General features: G+C 36.2%; 4 protein-coding genes across 5 annotated transcripts; 3 read left to right on the top strand and 1 right to left on the bottom strand.

The window, feature by feature from the left end:
* Positions 1–420: 420 nt before the first annotated feature.
* Positions 421–2,050, bottom strand: LOC105967197 (bromodomain protein (DUF761)). The gene has a single exon (XM_012991786.2). The coding sequence runs from the start codon at positions 1,632–1,634 to the stop codon at positions 732–734; it is 903 nt and encodes a 300-aa protein (XP_012847240.2). The 5' UTR covers positions 1,635–2,050; the 3' UTR covers positions 421–731.
* Positions 2,051–5,943: 3,893 nt separating this feature from the next.
* Positions 5,944–11,962, top strand: LOC105967084 (glycine dehydrogenase (decarboxylating), mitochondrial). Its single transcript, XM_012991644.2, has 15 exons — positions 5,944–7,495; positions 7,899–8,144; positions 8,242–8,319; positions 8,409–8,509; positions 8,601–8,796; positions 8,909–9,034; positions 9,435–9,620; positions 9,714–9,827; positions 10,130–10,282; positions 10,380–10,568; positions 10,670–10,747; positions 10,849–10,974; positions 11,084–11,182; positions 11,360–11,477; positions 11,627–11,962. The coding sequence occupies exons 1-15, from the start codon at positions 6,302–6,304 to the stop codon at positions 11,719–11,721; spliced, it is 3,099 nt and encodes a 1,032-aa protein (XP_012847098.2). The 5' UTR covers positions 5,944–6,301; the 3' UTR covers positions 11,722–11,962.
* Positions 11,963–12,579: 617 nt separating this feature from the next.
* On the top strand, positions 12,580–18,368 carry LOC105967114 (putative serine/threonine-protein kinase SIS8). Of its 2 annotated transcripts, XM_088818182.1 has the most exons (13): positions 12,580–13,392; positions 14,152–14,592; positions 14,881–14,984; positions 15,168–15,985; positions 16,400–16,440; positions 16,616–16,684; positions 16,800–16,900; positions 17,011–17,089; positions 17,173–17,271; positions 17,374–17,442; positions 17,589–17,638; positions 17,736–17,912; positions 18,085–18,368. In XM_088818182.1, exons 1-13 carry the CDS (start codon positions 13,021–13,023, stop codon positions 18,176–18,178), a joined length of 2,514 nt encoding a protein of 837 aa, XP_088674308.1. In that variant the 5' UTR covers positions 12,580–13,020; the 3' UTR covers positions 18,179–18,368. The 2 variants fall into 2 exon arrangements, with proteins under 2 accessions (XP_088674308.1, XP_088674309.1); XM_088818183.1 differs by lacking the exon at positions 18,085–18,368 and having other exon boundaries at positions 12,744–13,392; positions 17,736–17,976.
* A 70-nt stretch (positions 18,369–18,438) lies between these two features.
* On the top strand, positions 18,439–20,250 carry LOC105967029 (YCF36, putative (DUF1230)). The gene is made up of 4 exons (XM_088818184.1): positions 18,439–19,058; positions 19,179–19,207; positions 19,769–19,825; positions 19,902–20,250. The coding sequence occupies exons 1-4, from the start codon at positions 18,557–18,559 to the stop codon at positions 20,124–20,126; spliced, it is 813 nt and encodes a 270-aa protein (XP_088674310.1). The 5' UTR covers positions 18,439–18,556; the 3' UTR covers positions 20,127–20,250.
* Positions 20,251–21,140: the final 890 nt, after the last annotated feature.

The raw sequence follows: 21,140 nt of genomic DNA, 5'->3' as shown, positions 1-21,140 counted from the left end.
TAATAATTCACATAATCCAGCCCCACTTGTATATTTTTGTTAGTGAAACCCCCACTAATTAAGCATAATGAAGATGATAATTAGACATAATTGAAGATGGACCCACACACTAATTAATACCTTAGATTCCCAAGTTACATGACTAATCACTTCACCATGCCATCTTTTGTTCTTCATTAATCATGATACAATCAAAATAAAATAACATTGAAATGCTTGAAAACTTGTTAAAGATAAAATGGTCAATGACCAATGAAAAATATCAGGTAATTTTTAATCATTGATAACACACGTACACAAGGATGTGCGTGATTATACGCGGATCGACAGTGAATAATCACCCAGTGTATTCTACGGGTGTAACATCAAATAGAGCCTTAACAAATAGGAAAATCCTATTTAGAGGGAAAAATAGGACAATAAGTGAAAATTAATCCCTCCCCATTCTACTACTATCATTGAAATTTACACATGAATGCAACAACATTAAAATGACTAAAATGCCCATCCAAAAGCAAAACATGGCCAAAAAGGTCCAACCTAACACATGGGGCGGAGGAGGGCGGCATAAGATTACACATTAATCCTATCTAACCGACCACCATATTATAGCCGGAATCACCACCAAAACTTATTGCAAAACAACCCCTTAATAATCCAACTATTTCAGTATTTCCCTAAAAATACCAAAAATTACAAAACAGTCCCTGAAAAGACCCACAATAGCGTTTTTACCTCCCTCCACCACTCCCCCTCCCAATCATGTCCTTGTACCTGATAATGGAGTCCACCCTCTGCAGCTTCAGCTGCTGCTTAAACTTGTTGATGAAATCGTCAGCTTTCGCGTCCACCTCTTCGTCACCGTCGGTCACTTTAGCATTCCCCTTCTCCCTCACGGTGGCCGGCCGCCGCACCTCCACTATGCTCTCCTCCTCGAAATGCCCGAACGGAGACTTCATACTCGCCGACTTCCTCATCCTCGCCGGCAGCTTGGTCGGCAACTCGCCGGCGGTTGGCTCGGTGTCCGATTTGGTCCTGCTAAAGTGACCGCCTGTCACCTGACTGAAAACCTCCTCCATACTCTGCATCTCATCTTCTTCTTCTTGAACTTTCTCTTCGTGGGCCGGGTTGAAACCGTCCAAGATCGGATCTTTTTGCTCGAAAACGAACTGGGTTTCGATTTCTTGATGATTCAACTCGTGGGCCGGGTTGAAACCGTTCAAGATCGGATCTTTCTGCTCGAAGACGAACTGGGTTTCGATTTCTTGATGATTCAACTCGTGGGTTTCTTCGAAGAAGTAGTGGGACTGCGTGTCGGGGTTTTGGGAGTGGTTAAGGTTGAAGAGGGTGTCGGAATCTTGGGTTCTGTGAGATGTGTGGTGAGGGTATAAATTAGCTGATTTGATGCGCTGCAGCAGTGAAGGCGATCTGGCAATCTTTGGTGACGTGTCGTTTTGGTTTTGGTTCTGATTTTGGTTTTGATTTTGGTTGTGTATCTGGTTTGCAAAAGTTGAGGTGAAAAAAATGGTGAGTATCACAATGTTTAGCAGCAGAAATAGAACAGTTGGTGTGAACCAGTTGCTCATTGATGCCCATATTGAAGTAGGTATTTCAGATGCAGACTCTTCAAACATTCTGCTCTAGAGAGAGAAAGAAGAGAGAGAGAAGAGGAGAGAGAGATGGAGGGTGTGTGATTTTTTTCTAATTTTTTTTTTAGTTTCAAGAATGGAAGATGATAAAAAGTAAAAGGAAGTATTTATTTTGGGGTGCATTTGACTGGTGATTTATCATAAAGACTGCACATGGGAGATAGATGGTAAAAGTGGTGCCTTTTTTAGATTCTGAGGCCATTTGGGATAGATTTAATTTTACATTTGTGTATATTTAATGCTCCACAGCTCCACAACCAATTTCACCAAATTCAAAATTATCTTATTTATTTTTAGGTAATTACGGAAAAACCCTGTATGTTTGGGTAATTACAACCACTCGTCAACTATGAATTTTTTACACGGTTATTCTTATGATGTCAAATTCAATATAATTTTCTAGATTATGTGGAATGTTCTGTGGCTTGTACTTGCTTTGTGCAAAAATATAGGTTTTTTATGCACCACAATTTGATATTTACAAGCCAATAGACACATTTTATGATTATGTTGTTTTAAAATGTAGAGCTCGAATGGAGTAAAACGGATACAAACTGGAGAATATGTACATAATCTAAAAAAATTCACTAAATTAACACCCAAAAAATGTAAGTGTAAGAAAATTCATATTTAATATGGTGATTGTAATTATTTAAACATGAGTAGATTTTTTTGTAATCTCGTACTAATATGTAACAATTTTTTTGTAGGGGAAAAAATTGAAAGGAAAAGAAAACAGATTTAATAGATAACACCAAACAAGATTTCTGATTTGATGGTTATAATAATTGTTGGGATATTTTAAGTATGAATCTTAATGGGAGACGTGTCAAAACTCAAGAAGAGAGAGAGAGAGAGAGAGAGAGAGAGAGAGAGAGAGAGAGAGAGAGAGAGGGTAAATGTAATAAAGTTAAAAATGGATTTTTTTAATAAGAGTGTGGTTGATGCAGACAGCAGAGCAGAACCAGCACTGATGAAGCAAAGTTGTGGACAGACTTGTTGGCTGGTCTCTGTTGATTTTTAATTATCAACTTTTTACACATTTGCAAGACTATATATTTTTATTTTTCTTTAATTATTTTTAAATTTATTTTTTTTCTAATTAATAATGATTGGGGGTGAAATTATAATTATTAGTAACAGAAAATTGGTGTGCAATTGGCAGAAGGCTTTATCCTCAGATCCTGGCTTGGTGTTTGGCAATATTAGGAATGGTTTGATGCTCAATACAAAGAACCGTTTGTACTATGTTTCTTGAAATAGCATCAGCAGCACACATAAATTATTATAAAAAAAAAAATATTTCATCTAATCAATAAATATTATGTTTGTTACATTTATTATGTTATAGATTGTATTTATTAATGTATATATGAAATGATGAAGTATTCATTCACTTAAGTAGAATTATTGAGGTATAAATTGAGTGCGAATACCTAAGATTAATACGAATGAGTGCATGATATTAAAGTCACCACTTGAGATAATGTCAAATTACGAAAAATCATCTTCCATTTGGATAATTACAATCATCCTATTTATTATAAATCTTCTTACACGTTCATGTTTGCGGTGTCAAATTTAAAGAAATTTTCTAGACAATGTAGAATATTCTCCAGTTTGTATCCGTTTGATCTCAATCGAGCTCCACATTTTGAAACAAGATGATCATAAGACGTGTCTCTTGGCTTGTAAATATCAGATTGTGTTGCATCATAAGCATCAGAAGCTGTACTTTTGCACAAAACGAGTGCAAATTATAGCACATTCCACGGAATCTAGTAAATTATGTTGAATATAACACCATAAGGGTGAACGTGTAACAAGATTCATAGTTGATGGATGATTTTAATTACCAAATAATAGACTTTTTTTGTAATTTAGCCTCACATCAGGGGTGGTGATCGTAATTTACCCGAATTTGAGTTATTGATCTATAATAATTGCAATAATTTGACCAAAATTTGACCACTAACTTAGTTGTTGAAGCTGCCCACTTAGATTTGCCGAAGTAGGTACATGGTGTAAATAGGCTTGGGCTACAAATCTGTGCAAGGATCAAAAACTAAATGTAAAGGCCCAATCTACTTAATGGGCTCTTTTTGTTTTCTTTTTTAAGATAATGGGCTCAATCTATCATATTTTTTTCAAACGTAGGCCATTCCGATTTTTCGTTTAAAACAAATTTTGGATTTTTCCCGGTAGAAAAGAATTTATTTTTATTTTTTAGCATTACTAGAAATGTTATCGAAACTTATATGTATTTATAGGAACGGCCCCGAGACGTTTTTGCCACGTGTCATGTCGTTTCGATTTCCGAAATGTGAAAAAGCGTCTGCACTGAAGTTTTTGTGCATCATAGCTCTAAGGTGGAAGAACGTCTCGCAGTCGATGGCTTAGCGGTTGGAGCAAGTGAGCTTGTATCAATTGACCAAATTTCGAATCATCTTGCCAACGCTCGGGTGGAATATACTGAGTAGATCTATACCATTCATATACACACAAACACACATCAATATTGGTTTGTGTTGATCAAGGGTAAAAAATCACCCCCATAGTCTTCACCGGATGTAGTATAGAAAAACCCGTTTCTAAAGAGCACCTATGCGGTCAGCTATGGGTTCTTTTATTTAAAAAAAAAGGTAAATTAAAATTAAAAATCAGTTTATGTCAAAAAAATATAATTAAAAATCAGTTTGTCTTCCAATAATAGAAAAGAATTATACACTACGCATTTTTAACTTTCACAAACATAGAAGCTGAGAGGAAAAATCAGTGGCCGTTGATTCATTTGCCACAGAATCACAGAAGATTTTGATCAACGGTCCAGATTGCATAAGGTAAACATCCCCATCAACTCCAAGGCCCTTGGATTGAATTTAAAGTTTATTGAATGCAAAAGATTCACCAAACTCACTCATTCATGATTCCTTTAGCCCCCTCGAAAGCTACCAACCAACCTTGTACAAAATATTATTTATATTTGTATTAATCTTTTATATAATCACAATATTATTTAAGGTCTCGTTTGGTTACCTATATCGAATTGGCAGTCCTACTTTAACCAGTCATGTTCAGCACATAAATTAACAAATTTAATAGAAGATAGTAACTAGTAATCCGATATCGATAATTAACGTAATGATTAAAACTCGAGATTAAATGTTATTTCTCCAGTAACATCCTTAAACACACGCTGCCTAAAAAATTAATCGCATGGTAGCTACTAAATATGAGCTTCTGAATAATAAAAAATGAGCTCTAATTTAGTTCATCAGAAAAACAGAGTCTTGCGAACCGCCTCAGCTCATTTACATTCATAATCTCAATTACACTAGCATAAAAAATATTAAAAATATCTTAGATTCTAACTTATATTTTCCAAGATAATGAAACTCAAATTGTGTTAATCCTTTTTATTTTATTTATGTGAGGTGTGGAACTAAGATAAGCTAAATGTGAAAGAGAATATGCCATGCACCATCATTCTCTACACATCACAATTTCCCCAATCATACAATACAACATATTTTCTTTTATTTATATTTATTTTTTAATCCTTTTTTGTGCCAAATCCATTAAATTTGATCCACTAAATCTCAATCCTTTCCCATTCATTCCCTTCCATACATATCTTTTCTCTTCAAATTTACCCTATTTATCTCATATTTCTGCAGAAAAAGATTAGATTTTTACCAAAAAACCATTGGCTTACATAGTTTCAAGATTTGCACGTGACACCCAAAATCCATGTCCTTTATCTCAAGTTGGTGCTGCATAGCCTGATCTCATATACATGGTCACAATTGCATTATTAAATTACCCCCAAAAAAAAAAAATGAAAAATAAATTTAGGAAAAAAACTGATTTTAACTGCAACCAATCATATGGTGAGTTGGAGTTATTGCTCGTTTGGTTACATATATCGGATTAATTTGGATTAAACGAGACTAATTAATTATTTAATTAATAAGATCTTCCATTCTTTAAATTATATTTTATATTAAATCTGTTAAATTCTTATTTGTTTATAAAACATTTTATTTGAATAAAATTAACACGTAGTTTTAAGGATAAAATAGGCTTTTTCCATGTTCAGTCACATTCTTACAAAATTAATTCCTCGGAAAATGTACCATTAATTTAATGAAATAATAGCATTTAATTGCGAATCTTGTCAATCGAACATATTATTAGCCTCTACTGTTTTATCAATAAGATCTAATAATAATAATAACCAAAACGAGTGCAGTATAGTGTAAGGGCTTATACGAGAGATGTAAATTACACACATATTTAATAATTTAATTTATTTTTTTCTTGCTAAATCAATTAGCTAGGCCACAAATTTAATATTTTTATTTTTTTTCAAATAATTACCCTCAATACAATAAATAAATATATATTTTAATATTAATAAAAAATAGTATATATATTTGTGTAAGAGAGTAGAGAGAGTGATCTCAACAACCCATTACCACCACCCACTTCCTTCGGCTATCACAACAGTAAATTAAAAATGAAATCTTTATAACTGTATTATACAAATCTCAAACTCACTGAAGCATTTCCTCAAACACTTCATCTTCTCTGCATTCATCCCCTTCTCTCTGGGGTGTTCGCAATTTCCTCTCTTCCCAAATAAATCAAAAATGGAGCGCGCGAGAAAATTGGCGAACAGAGCAATTCTCCGGCGGCTGTTTTCGGAATCCAAGCAGCAGCCACTCTACAAATCCTCAAGGTATGTCTCCTCGTTATCTCCGAGCGCCGTACAGCAGCAGGGCAGGACCACCAATTCCAAAACCCTATCGCAATTCCTCGGCGCCCGATCCATCTCCGTCGCCGCCCTGAAGCCCAGCGACACCTTCCCCCGCCGCCACAACTCCGCCACGCCGGAGGACCAGTCGAAGATGGCGGAATTCGTCGGCTTCAAAACCCTAGACGAGCTAATCGACGCCACCGTCCCCAAATCCATCCGCATCGACAAAATGGATCTCCCCATTTTCGGCGAAGGCCTCACCGAAGCACAGATGCTCGCCCACATGTCCGATTTAGCCTCCAAAAACAAGGTCTTCAAATCCTACATTGGCATGGGTTACTACAACACGTACGTGCCACCTGTCATCCTGCGAAACATCATGGAGAATCCAGGGTGGTACACACAGTACACACCGTACCAGGCCGAGATTTCACAGGGCAGGCTCGAATCCCTGCTCAACTACCAAACCATGATCACGGATCTCACCGCCTTGCCCATGTCGAACGCCTCCCTCCTCGACGAAGGCACAGCCGCAGCCGAAGCCATGGCCATGTGCAACAACATCCTTAAAGGCAAGAAGAAGACATTCATCATAGCAAGCAACTGCCACCCGCAGACAATCGACATCTGCAAAACCCGAGCGGACGGATTCGATCTCAAAGTAGTCGTGTCCGATGTTAAGGACATCGATTACAAATCGGGCGATGTTTGTGGCGTTTTAGTGCAGTACCCTGGTACAGAGGGTGAGGTTTTGGACTACGGCGAGTTCATCAAGAACGCTCATGCTAATGGTGTGAAGGTGGTGATGGCTTCGGATTTGTTGGCTTTGACGATGCTGAAGCCACCTGGCGAATTGGGGGCGGATATTGTGGTGGGGTCCGCTCAGAGGTTCGGTGTTCCGATGGGGTATGGGGGCCCGCATGCCGCTTTCTTGGCTACTTCACAGGAGTATAAGAGGATGATGCCTGGAAGGATTATTGGTATGAGTGTTGATTCGTCGGGAAAGCCGGCTCTTCGTATGGCGATGCAGACGAGGGAGCAGCATATTCGTAGGGATAAGGCGACCAGCAACATTTGTACTGCTCAGGTGAGTTTATCATTATTATTATTATCAATTGTGTATTATTGATTCATTTGTTTTATGTTAAGGAGATTTATGAGAACTCAATGAACTGCTCTAGCTGCTATATTTAAGCGAGGAAAACGTGTAATTTAGTGCTAAAAAGTTGAATTTGAACTATTTCACAGTGTTTTAGCTTTAAATTATACGTTTTTCTTGCTGGAGATGCTCTTATATCACAACCTTAGTGTGTAATCTATCATTCAAATCCAAGAATCTTTCATGAATTCAAAAGTAAGCAGTCAATAGTAATCGTGGGGGGAAAATAAATAAAATTTTGTCTTCCTCTTTGATCAAATTTGCGGGCGTTTTCCAATTTCGAAGATTAAATAATTAAACAAATGCCTTTTTTTTTTTCTGTTATATGCAGGCGTTGCTTGCAAACATGGCTGCCATGTACGCTGTTTATCACGGACCAGAAGGGCTTAAAACCATAGCCCAAAGGGTACATGGTTTGGCTGGAACATTATCCGTTGGATTAAAAAAGCTCGGTACCGTAGAAGTTCAGAGCCTTCCTTTCTTCGACACTGTGAAAATCAAATGCGGAGACGCAAAAGCTATTGCAGATGTTGCTAACAAACACGGAATCAACTTGCGTATTGTCGACAAGAATACCGTAAGCATTATTTATCTATCTATTTCTATATCGATATAAGTTGCAATAATGTGGAAATAATGAAATAAATAATAATCACACCCTTTTTATACCACAGATAACTGTCGCTTTCGATGAAACCACCACTTTGGAAGATGTGGACAAGCTTTTCGAAGTCTTTGCAGGTGGTAAGCCGGTAAGTACAAGTATTTTATTTATTTGATTTTTTTTTTTTAAATTTCAATTTTATACATAATATAATAAGTTGAGCATTATGTCAATCAGGTGACATTTACTGCTGAATCTCTTGCATCGGAAGTTGAAAGTTTGATTCCTTCGGGACTCGTGAGGGAGAGCCCGTATCTGACTCACCAAATATTCAACTCGTACGAAAAATTTCATTACAAAAAATGCGAATTATTTCAAGTTATTTATTCCTTATAAGGGTAAATCGGTAAATGTAACTGATTTTTGCAGGTTCCACACCGAGCATGAGCTTCTTAGGTACATTTCCAAGCTTCAATCGAAGGATCTTTCTTTGTGCCACAGTATGATTCCACTGGGATCTTGTACGATGAAGTTGAATGCCACAACAGAAATGATGCCAGTGACATGGCCCGCTTTTGCGGATATTCACCCTTTTGCCCCTACTGAACAAGCTGCTGGCTTTCAGGTTTTCTTTTTTATTTTTTTAAATATACTATTTGAAATTGAAATAAATTCTTTCTATTTATTTGGTAAACAATTACGTTATTGAACTAATGACGGTTTTTTTATTATAAAAGGAAATGTTCAAGAACTTGGGTGATATGTTGTGTACTATCACTGGCTTCGATTCTTTCTCTCTTCAACCAAATGCTGGTGCTGCTGGAGAATATGCTGGGCTTATGGTTATTCGAGCGTATCACATGGTAATTTTACATCAATTAAGTTTAGATTAACTTAATAAACGCTAATAAAATATATTATCTCGGTGACATCAAAACCGAGGCTCTTTTGCTACAAGGGTTCTTATTAGGTGTGAAGTTATGTACTCCCTCCGTTTATTTTTTAAGTGCTGTTTAAGATAGATACACAAATTAAGAAAGTTATTACACATTCTTGAATTTTTTTGGAAAAAATAAATCCTTATTTGACCAAATTACCCCTGTGGCTTTTCATTTTTTCTTTCGCACTTCATTAATCTATCAGTAATGTCGGGGTAAATTTGGAAAAAAATAATTATTATGCCTTGAAACTCTAGTCTAAAGTGACACTTACTATTGATATTTTAGTTAGTGGCGTTGATTTATGGTGAACTTTCTAATATAGTCAAGAGGGGACCACCACCGAAATGTATGCATTATCCCAGTCTCGGCACACGGAACGAACCCCGCAAGTGCAGCTATGTGTGGGATGAAAATTGTGGCTGTTGGAACGGATGCAAAGGGAAATATTAACATTGCGGAGTTGAAGAAGGCTGCAGAAGCAAATAAGGACAACTTATCTGCACTTATGGTACGGTTTTTTAATAATAATTACTACTCTTGTCTGAATATTCCATTTCATTTATTCCTTTTTTATTCAATAAATATTCCTGTGAATTTCTAGGTAACGTATCCATCGACTCACGGAGTTTACGAGGAGGGGATTGACGAGATCTGCAAAATAATTCACGACAATGGTGGACAAGTTTACATGGATGGAGCTAACATGAATGCTCAGGTACAAGTTTTACTACAATAGTACATCATGTAAGGCCTCGTTCGGGAATAAGGATGGGACTTGATAGATAATATAATCGAGGGTTATCAAATGTGATTGGAGGCGGGCCCGGAATATAATCAAGCATATGAATGATATTTAATCCAACCTCAGCCCCTATTATTACACAATCCTATTTAATCCAAGGATTGTAAATCATGACTTACAAATATAAGATATTCATCAGTCTTAATTTTTTTTTTCTTTTCAAAATGTTCGTTTATAAGTGCAAAACTGTAAATAACATTTTCTGCTTATTACAGGTTGGTCTGACAAGCCCAGGATTTATCGGAGCAGATGTATGCCATCTCAATCTCCACAAAACATTCTGTATCCCACACGGTGGAGGTGGGCCCGGTATGGGACCAATTGGTGTGAAGAAACATCTTGCACCATTTCTACCATCACATCCCGTGGTATGTATAAATCAAATTCAAATTCTTTTCTAGATATATTAATTAAAAAAATATATAATAATTTCCGTATTGTCTTTTTTTTTTCGATTTATTGCAGGTGTCCACTGGAGGAATACCCGCACCTGAAAATGCCGAACCCCTTGGTACTATTTCTGCTGCACCGTGGGGCTCCGCTCTCATTTTGCCTATTTCATATACCTACATAGCTATGATGGGGTCAAAGGGATTAACCGATGCTTCCAAGATTGCTATTTTGAATGCAAATTATATGGCTAAGCGTTTGGAGGTCTTTTTTCTTTCAACTCTATCTTTATCTATATTTTTTCGTATTTTCGTATTTTCGTATTTAACCCTTTCATAATTTCTTGTGAATTTTATGATCAATAGAAGCATTACCCGGTTCTTTTCTGGGGTGTGAACGGGACATGCGCCCATGAGTTCATCATAGATTTGAGAGGGTTTAAGGTTTGTCCAACTTTTAAAAATCATTTATGCAATCTTTTTTTTTTTTACTTTCGAAAAAATAATAATAAATACAATTTCTTAAAATGTCAATTTTGGTGTAGACTACTGCTGGAATCGAGGCTGAAGACGTGGCAAAACGTCTAATGGACTATGGATTCCACGGGCCAACCATGTCATGGCCCGTTCCTGGTACTCTTATGATCGAACCAACTGAAAGTGAAAGCAAGGTAAATCAAATTCAAATTCAAACTCAAATTCCACACACAAATATACTATATTTTATTTCTCCATACGGTTCTGAATTTCGCTTCGTATTTTAATCTTTAATTTTTGCAGGCGGAGCTAGACAGGTTTTGTGATGCACTTATATCTATCAGAGAAGAAATTGCATTGATCGAGAACGGCAAAGCCGACATCAACAACAATGTTCTCAAGGTATTATTATTATTATTATTATTATTATTATTATTATTATTATTATTATTATTATTATTATTATTATTATTATTATTATTATTATTATTATTGAACCGTGGATACTATATTTCGATTTTAGTGATTTTTTTTTCCGTTCGGGTTTATTGATTGCATTTTATTTATGTTTATTACTAGGGTGCTCCTCATCCACCATCGCTCCTTATGGCCGATGCTTGGACAAAACCGTATTCACGGGAATATGCCGCTTACCCTGCTGCTTGGCTCAAGACCGCCAAGTTCTGGCCTACCACAGGTTCGTATACGACACATTTTAATATTTAATGCAAATTAATTATATGCTCTATTTATTTCTTTCTTTTGTTGGGAAAATAAGATTGTTTTTTTTATTATAATTATATAAAGTAATTATATAACAATTTTTTTTTGGTGATATATTCTCAGGGCGTGTTGACAATGTGTATGGAGATCGCAACCTGATCTGCACCCTCCTCTCGGTGTCTCAGATGGCTGAGGAGGCGGCTGCCGCCACCGCGTGAGAGAACTCCGGCCGTTTATTCGCAAAATGGTGATTGATACAAGTAGTACCTTTCGTTCATCTTGTTGTACATAAAACATAAGAAAGTATTTTATGTTCCACAAGTACTTTGTTCTTTTTTTCTTTTTTAAACGCGATTTACTCTTATTATTTATATCTTCTTTCCCGCCATTTGAATTATGAATGATGAAATGATGATCGCGAAATAACCCATTGTTGCTGATTGCAACTTGGCTACTTTATTTTCTTCTAGTTTAGATTTTTTTTAATCCTATATATTTATGTCTAAAATTTAATAATTGTGAAGATTATTAGCTTTGAAGTTTAATGTTTGAGCTGTTTTATAGAAATATAAAAATAAAAAATTGGTTACTGTCTTAGGTCGTTTTAGTCGGGTTTTGTAGAACCTACATCCGATGAAATACACCATGTAGTTTTAAACTATAGATATACACATACAGACACAACACACAAACACCAATGTTTAAATGTGCTTAGTGGTAGTTATTGATGTAGATCTGTGGTTTAAATTCATATGGTGAATTTCACCTGATGTAGGATCTCATAAGCCGTCTTAGTCGCTGCCCAATACCCGCCAATTTTCAATAATCAAATCAATATATATTTTGCACAATTCGCCGATCGCCCAATTTCCACAAACTATGTCGCTGGAAATGGTTATTTTTATCGGTCTCGATCCTAATTTTTAGTTTAAACTGTCTATTTTCAATACAAATTCTACAATTAAATTGTTCTTTTTGCAGTGACTGTCTATTTTTAATCTAAGCACTGTAATCGTCTAATCAGAGCTGTGTATTTTCAATCTAAACAGTCTAACTAAGTTGCCCGAAACACTTTTAGCAAATTCAGAATATTCGAACGGACTATTAGTTATACAAAATATTTTTTTACAATTTTAACCATTTTTTCCTTATTTTATTGCAATGATGTGGCAATAAAATCCAAAAAGTAAAATACAAAATAGTAAAGTAATATATAAATGATTTATTAATGCATTAAATTAAACTTGGAGGGAAGCACGCAACAGTTAATTCATTCACAGTAGTATTATAGTATATATATCTAAACCTTGCCGATGAAGACTACCTTAGTGCGCAGCTTAAAACCGCTTCTCTCCCCACTCTCCACCCACCAGTGCCAACTTTAACCCCAATTTTCCGATAATCCAAAACCCTACCCCAATAGTACAATCAATTTTCTCCGATTTTTGTTTCGTTCTTCTGTATATTTCTGTAAATTATCAGTTTTTGTTTTGCCCGATCGATGAGAGGCAAGGAAAATGTCGAAGGTGAAACACTTTTTGCGGAAGCTTCATATTGGCGATCACCACCACCATGGGAGGCCGCCCCCGCCGCCGCCGGTAATCGATTCCGCTCCTCCGGCACCGCCGTCCCAGCCATTGACCTCCACTTCACCGCCGCCGGATTTGCCGGAAACGGCGGTTTCATCGGGGAATGAGAGTTCGAATGCTAGCAATTTCAATTTCATCGAGGAGGAGTTTCAAATGCAATTGGCGCTGGCAATTAGCGTTTCGGATCCGGGTCAAAATTACGTTGACTCGGAAACAGCTCAGATCAATGCTGCCAAGCAGATTAGCCTCGGCTGCTCGCCTTCTCAAAACCTTGCCGAATTTTTGTCGCTCCGATATTCGGTCAAACATCTTCCTTGAATTATTCATATTTTTTGATGTTTTTTTTAGGTTTTGATTTAATTGCCTCTGTCGTTGATTTAAGTTATAATGAACTATTCAGTTTAAATGTTTAATTTATGTGTTGCAGCAGTGAGAATTGCTGGAGTTTTATATGCATAACATAATCTGTGGCAAAGATGTTTAGGCAGGCCATTGATGCATTGATTATATGTTGCTCAATAGCACTTAAAATTAGGCGGTGGAGAAACATTGCATTAGCAGTCTGTAACAGTGGACAATTTCCAGTTAGTCCTCCTGTCATTACTAAGTCGTGCTAAATTAGGCATTTGATAGACATTATGCCATCATAAACATGCTAGTTTAATTTATTTTTTCCACCATGTACACCGTTTGAATTGAGTGAATTATGATTTTATTTTTATTTAGTTATCCATGTGTCGGTTGGAGATTCACGACGTGTCAAGATTTCGAAATGCATGCATATTTTGTTTCCTTCTCTTGTAGGCGGTGGATAATACTTTCGGTGCAAGTCTTTTTAGTTGTTGATTGCATTCACTAGTAATAATTGCTTATTACCCTTAAATAGTAAATAACAAAATAAACTGACCACCATCACATCTGCAACTAACATGTAGTTCAAAAGCGAATATGCTTGTGGATATTATAGGCTTGGTCCTCTTGGTTGTTTTGTGCACTAGATTTTCTTTTCTTGTGGGGGGTTAATTGATTAAATTCTTCTTCTTTGTTTTTGTGATGCAGAGCTGTAATGTTGTAAATTATGATGAGAAAGTAATTGACGGGTTCTTTGATGTTTGTGGAATAGACTCAAATCGGCTGGTCCAAACAAAAATGCCATCACTAACAGAACTTGAGGCAATTTCTGCCTTGGACAGTACTGATTGTGAGGTTGTTTTGGTCAATCGTTCGGTTGATGTGCAACTCCAGCAACTAGAGGAAAAAGTTAACGTTATGTCCATGGAATGCCACACTTTGGGTACAGCCATTAATACGAGTTTTCTAGTTCAAAAACTTGCTAACCTTATTGTTGAAAGAATGGGAGGCCCTGTTAGTGATGTCGAAGAAATGTTCAGGAGGTGGAGGGCAAGGAATCATGAGCTGAGAATATATTTAAATACGATCGCTCTTCCCCTAGGCTTTCTTGATATTGGGCATTCGCGCCACCGTGCCCTTCTCTTTAAGGTAGCAAGAATATTTGCTTTCTAGTATATATCATTGGTTTTCACCTTTAAGTTCCATATCTTGCCTTATCTGGCGAGAGTGCATTTTCCCATCCTAAATTCTGTAGGGGGGCAGAGCAACTTTTGTGGATGAAATAGTATCTAAATATATGATTTGTACAACATTTTTTATGCATTATATTACATTTAGACTTGAATGCCTTGTTGTGTTGTTTTCTTCTAAAATCTGTACATATTTGCATTGAATAAAGAAGAATATAATTCTGACCATCCAAATGTTGGTGTCTAGGTACTTGCCGACAGGATCAACCTTCCGTGTAAGCTAGTCAAAGGGAGTTATTACACTGGCACCGACGAAGGAGCTGTGAACTTGGTTAAATTGGATGATGGAAGGTACTAACTGCCGTTATGCAAGCTACATCTTGCCATTTTCTACATAATAAATATTTTCATCATATTAATCTGGTTTGGTATTTCATATTTTTTCTTTGTAGAATTGGTGTTTGTTATAAAACATTATTTGGTTATCTAGGTCTCTCATTGTTGAGAATAATAGTAAATTTTCAATTGATGCAGTGAGTACATTATTGATCTAATGGGTTCTCCTGGCACACTTATTCCTGCCGAGGCACCAAGTGGTGGTCATCATCAAAATTCTGGGGTTGACGCAAAGAGTATTGCTACTGTTGCAGGGAGTGAAAAAAATTCATGTACAAGCCAAGGAGCTAGAAATAGATTATTTTCTCCTAGTGAAACTTCCAATTCAAGTTCAGAATCATCTTCCATTGCCAACGACTCAAATAGAAAAGTCAGGAGAATAACAGGGAATATCCAGACAGAATTATCGGAGCATGAAGTCAGTGATCTTTACCTTCCATCAACTGGCAAGAAAAAATCAACTCGATTGAACTCACATATTGAAGATGCTTCCAATTATGCTACTAGGGCCGCCAAGGAACCAGAATTTGCTAGAGAACTCGACATTTTGTCTTTGAAGAACTGTGCAGTTGATCAGTGCCATCCAGATATGTACTTGTCTAATGAGCACTCACTTGTCCCCGTTACTGGATTGCAGTTATCGTGTAGCAGTAGCAGAAAGCGTTCAGCTGATGGATTGGGAGCACATCTGTTTAAACTGGAGTTGGAAGGACATAAATCGTCTCTCAGCATTCCAGGAAAAGAAAATGCCCTAGGCAACGATAGAAATGATGAAGTGATCTCAAATGGCCAAACAGCTGTTGGTAGAGCACTTGTTGAATTTTCTCAAAATACAGAAGCTACTCTAATGTCCTGCACTGACAAGTATAACGCTAGTAAGATTCACAATCCTGTGCTGAATGGAGTTGCCGAAATTTTATGGGAGGATCTTCAAATTGGCGAACGCATTGGTATAGGTAAGAGTCTGCTGGATTAGATTCGTTCTCCCTTACTGAAAGTTGAGGTTCATTTTGAGAATGGAGCAAGATGTCTGTGCTTGTTTACATTTTGTTGTTATCCTTCTCTGTAAATTATATTCAGTTGTTAGGTGTATCTTTTAGTAAGCGAGAAGCTTCATTATAGAAATTCGTTGGGAAATCTACTCTTTAATTAACGGTGCATCAAAGACATAGATAGCTTTTGATTAAGGATCACTTGCATCTTATTTGAATATGCATCAGTCACATAGCTTTGCATATACCTTATGCCAACAGACTCATATGCTAGAGTATGATATAAAATATGTGATAATACTTCTGTTTCTAAGAGTATAATCTTTGCATGCATTCTTCTCAAACTGAATACTTAAAATTTTCTTGTACATTTTGCAGGGTCATACGGTGAGGTCTACCGAGCAGAATGGAATGGCACGGTGAGTTACACTTTCAGTTGCCAGATATGTAGTTAATACATGTCTTAATGAAAAAACTACAAGGATATTACTAAAAGTGATTTTTCTTTTTTGGGGTAAATTCACTTAATATTTGAAGGCGATTTAGGTATTTTGAGGTAAATTCACTTAATATTACTAGTACATTTCATGACAGGAAGTTGCAGTAAAGAAGTTTATGAAACAAGATATCTCAGACAATGCACTTGCACAGTTTAAGTGTGAGGTAAATGCTAATTTTTAAGCATTTCGTGTTACATGTGATACTTTACGTGTTAGGAAGGTTTTATATTCTTTAAAATATTTGGTTTGAAACTCTTTGCTCGTGTTGTTGCCTGTAGGTTGAAATCATGCTAAGGTTAAGACATCCAAATGTTGTTCTTTTCATGGGCGCAGTGACCCACCCCCCGAATATGTCCATACTGACAGAATTTCTTCCCAGGTTTATTTCTTAAAATAGCTAACTATTTGATGGTTTTGGCTCCATTAGCATATTTTGCACCTCATGTTAAAGTTTGATCATGGTTTCTATAATCCCTGTCTTTCTTGCAGGGGTAGTTTATATAAACTGCTGCATCGTCCAAATATCCAACTAGATGAAAAACTAAGAATAAAAATGGCCCTTGATGTGGTATTTATTTGATTAATCAACACTCCAAATTGCTTCTGCTATTAGATTGTTTTGACATATGCTAATGTGTCAACCTTTTGTAGGCTAAGGGGATGAATTATTTGCATAGTAGCCATCCTATCATTGTGCATAGAGATCTGAAGACTCTGAATCTCCTTGTCGATAAAAATTGGGTTGTTAAGGTACGCCCCCATTCTTTCCTTGTTACTACAAATCCAGACATACTTAATTTCCAATTTCTCTCTCCTCTAATTAATTTCCTTGTTTCTTGGATAATACGCTAGGTTTGTGATTTTGGAATGTCACGTTTGCAGCACCATACTTTTCTATCTTCGAAGTCTGCTGCTGGAACGGTAAATATGCCTGTGAAGCCAATTACTTCCATAGTTTTTTTTTTTCTTTTTTTGTTGTTCTTTTTTACCATTTATTATTGGGAAAAATAAAATGGAAAATTATGATATGATGGAAGATTTACTGGTTATCGTTCTCCAATGTGCAGGCTGAGTGGATGGCTCCAGAGGTTCTAAGAAGTGAACCATCCAATGAGAAGTGAGTTAATAATGGTCTGCCTATGTCGATTATTGTCTAATGTTATGTCTTGAATATTATTATGGTTATAAGAGTAACAATGTATTTGAATTCACAGATCTGATGTATATAGTTTCGGAGTGATACTGTGGGAGCTAGCAACTCTCCAGGTACCATGGACAGAAATGAACTCAATGCAGGTCGTTGGAGCTGTTGGATTCCAGAATAGACGCCTCGAAATACCACCCATCGTTGATCCATTGGTCTCAGATTTAATAACCGACTGTTGGAATACGTAAGATCTAACACACACACACACACACACACACACACACACACACACACACACACACACACGGGCGCGCGCACACGCACACATACATACATTTGTTTCTTGGTTTTCAATATATATGTACATGGACTCGTTGATTAATATTAACGTGGAGGCATGTTCGTGTCTTGTGCAGGGACCCACAGGCACGGCCGTCTTTTGCGCAGATAATTACGCGTCTCAAGTGCCTAAACTGCCTCACTGTGAATAGTAACTGCATAGAGCTGTAAAACCGAGCAGTCGTTGGCAAGTGAGAGTTAGATTATTGAGTATAGCAAAAGTTGAAAGAGAGGTTGAAATTTTGTTTGGAGGCAATGTTATGATTACTACTACTACACAGGGAAGGTAAGGTTAGGTTATATTGAATTGGAAAGTGTTGGTTCATTCAAAGTGGGAACTCAATGCACAGCCAATTCAGTACCTCATTAGTAAATTATTATTATTATATATTATTAAATAATTTTGATATTATCTATTTCTTTCTTGACCCGGACACCAAAAACCACAGCCATATATAATAAGCAAACGGTGTTTTGCAGAATATCCTAAACCCAAACCAGCCAATCAAAAACCTTGCAATAAATAAATAAAAGGGAAAAACAAAGAAAATGAGCAGCAGCACCTTATTGTTTCTCTCTCTAAAACCACTCTCATCATATTCATCACCACCACCTCTCTCCTTCCCCTCCACACTCACAAACTACCAACTAACCTTTAGAATCAAAACACAGACACAAACCCACTTCCCCAAAATACCCTTCTCATCTTTCAAGAATGACAGTGACACCCCTAGAGAAACAGACTGCCCAGTTCCATTCGACCAACAGCCAATCAACGAGTACCAATCACTCTCCGATTCTTTCCCCTTCTCATGGGCTTCAGGCGACGTCGTATCGTACTGTTCGAGATTGGTAGTGAGTGGGGCCTGCTTTGGTCTGTTGGTGGGCCTTCCTGTTTCCTTGTTCGGGTCAATTGGCCCGAAATCAGAGCCCGTTATACTTGCTTTGGGCTCTGCTGCAACTGGGCTTGTGTTTGTGATTCTTGCTGTTGTCAGAATGTATTTGGGCTGGGCTTATGTTGGCAATCGCCTCCTAAGTGCCACTGTTGAATGTAATCTCCTATTTAACTTATATATAATATTTTATTTATTACAACTAATTATAATATGTATTTATGTAATTATTATAATAATAATAATAATAATTTATTTATTTTTGCTGGGTTTAACAGATGAAGAGACAGGATGGTATGATGGCCAGGTAATTTTTCTCAACTATTATATTTTTCTGAAATGTTAAATGTTGTTTTAATTTTACTAATGTCGTTTCTTCGAACCTGATTTTGACATATTTCTATTTTGATTTTTGCAACATTCGAAACACGAAAATTGTAGTCCTTTGGGTTAGCTTTCTAAGACAACTTAAATCCGCTAAATTGGATGTCGTGTGACAAAGTTATGCATGAATGAGTCGCATTTTGAATTTTAGATACATCAATACATCAAAGTTGTGGGCAGTATCCATTGATTCATGTATATATTTCTCGTCCGACATCCAATTTTGGTGATTCAAGTTGGATTAGAAAAGTAACTCATAATACTACAATCTCTATTTTTCGGGTTTTGCAAAATTTGGAATTAAAAATGATCAAAATCACGTTTGAAGTTGAAATGGTATATTAAAGTTCGAACGACATTTATCGCATCCATATGTTTTTTTATGTTTAATTAAATGCAGAGTTATTAAAATTTAAAAAAAAAAAAAAGAAAAAGAAAAAAGGATTCACATAGTTTGAATTTGATTTTACAACTTCATTTACAGATATGGGTGAAGACTCCAGAAGTTTTGGCACGGGACAGGCTTCTTGGTTCATTTTCTGTAAGTCTTTTTACACACACACACACAATCATGTAATTTGTGATTTCTCAATTATTATTATTATTTATTACAACAGGTGAAGCCTGTTCTAAGTAGACTAAAGAACACACTAGTGGTACTTGGAATATCATTGCTTATGTGGACAACTATCCTATTTAATTACGAAAGCACCCGAAAATCGTCGTATATTCCGGCACCACAAGAGCCCGGTGGTAGAGCTGTACCTGGAGTTTACAGTGACGAATCTGCTAGAAACTTTGAACCTGATGCATTTTGTGGTGAATCTGTCCTTGATCCTTAATTTTATACACATATATATATTATACTTTTATTGAAAATTAAATGTGATCTTCCTTTGTACAGCCCTTATACTAAGATGTAACTTCACATTAATATTTCATTTTATCTTGAATTTTATGTCGAAAGTTGCACGATGGTCGATAAGTAAGGAAAAATTCGGTAGTCTTATTTTCACGTCTAGTATGTGTTACACGCGGTGAAGTGTACACGTCATTCGAACGATGGACCCTCATATGGGTTACGTTCTTACAATTAATAAAGAGTCTCTTCTCAAACATTTGTCTTTAATATTCTTCCGTTCACTGTTCCACCGCCGCCGACTTTGGATCCAACGCCCGATGAACTCTCCGACAATCAAAAGAAGTAGAATTTGGAGGGAAATAACATATTTGTTGTATTGCTAGAATAAATTTAGATGCGAGATTCTTCCCCACGCACTAACATATATGAATGAAACAATACATTTTTGTTCAACATTGAATATTTCAAGTTGTAACCCATACCGAATTGAATTAATTAATTAATTTCAACTTCATATCACTTGAATGAGAAGAACAAATAAAGTAATATCTAGAGTAAATTACAACCACCCCTAAAGTACGGTTAAATTATGAAAAAATCTTTCATGTTTGGATAATTACAACTGCACCTCAATTATGAATTTTCTTACACGTCCATTGATGGTGTTAAATTCAACAGAATCTTCTAGATTTTGTGGAATGTTCTCTAGTTTATGTACTTATTTTGTACAAAAATGCAGTTTCTGATGCACAACAATCTGATATATCTAGCCAAAAAACACATCATATAATTGTTTTGCTTCAAAATGTGAAGCTCGAATGGGATATAATAGGTACAAAAGGGGTAATATTCTATATAATCAATAAGATTTTACTAAATTTGACACCGCAAGGATGGATGTGCAAGAAGATTTATAATTAAGGGGGCTGGTTATAATTACCCAAACAAAAGATTGTTTTCGTAATTTAATCATACCTTATAATAGTTGTAATTT

Source organism: Erythranthe guttata, chromosome 5 (genome assembly GCF_056151865.1).
Source record: "Erythranthe guttata isolate IM_541 chromosome 5, IM_541, whole genome shotgun sequence".
Lineage (NCBI taxonomy): Eukaryota > Viridiplantae > Streptophyta > Magnoliopsida > Lamiales > Phrymaceae > Erythranthe > Erythranthe guttata.
The sequence above is the reverse complement of the archived record's forward strand: the minus strand, read 5'-3'. Positions and strand labels throughout refer to the sequence as shown.

Bases quoted from the DNA above. Each gene is read 5' to 3' on its own strand.
- LOC105967197 (XM_012991786.2), bottom strand. From the start codon at position 1,634: ATGTTTGAAGAGTCTGCATCTGAAATACCTACTTCAATATGGGCATCA.
- LOC105967084 (XM_012991644.2), top strand. From the start codon at position 6,302: ATGGAGCGCGCGAGAAAATTGGCGAACAGAGCAATTCTCCGGCGGCTG. The intron at 7,496-7,898 runs GTGAGTTTATCA...TGTTATATGCAG, and splicing joins GCAACATTTGTACTGCTCAG to GCGTTGCTTGCAAACATGGC. The intron at 9,621-9,713 runs GTACGGTTTTTT...GTGAATTTCTAG, and splicing joins ACAACTTATCTGCACTTATG to GTAACGTATCCATCGACTCA.
- LOC105967114 (XM_088818182.1), top strand. From the start codon at position 13,021: ATGTCGAAGGTGAAACACTTTTTGCGGAAGCTTCATATTGGCGATCAC. The intron at 17,443-17,588 runs GTAAATATGCCT...TCCAATGTGCAG, and splicing joins CGAAGTCTGCTGCTGGAACG to GCTGAGTGGATGGCTCCAGA. The intron at 17,913-18,084 runs GTAAGATCTAAC...TGTCTTGTGCAG, and splicing joins ATAACCGACTGTTGGAATAC to GGACCCACAGGCACGGCCGT.
- LOC105967029 (XM_088818184.1), top strand. From the start codon at position 18,557: ATGAGCAGCAGCACCTTATTGTTTCTCTCTCTAAAACCACTCTCATCA. The intron at 19,059-19,178 runs GTAATCTCCTAT...TGGGTTTAACAG, and splicing joins CCTAAGTGCCACTGTTGAAT to ATGAAGAGACAGGATGGTAT. The intron at 19,208-19,768 runs GTAATTTTTCTC...CTTCATTTACAG, and splicing joins CAGGATGGTATGATGGCCAG to ATATGGGTGAAGACTCCAGA.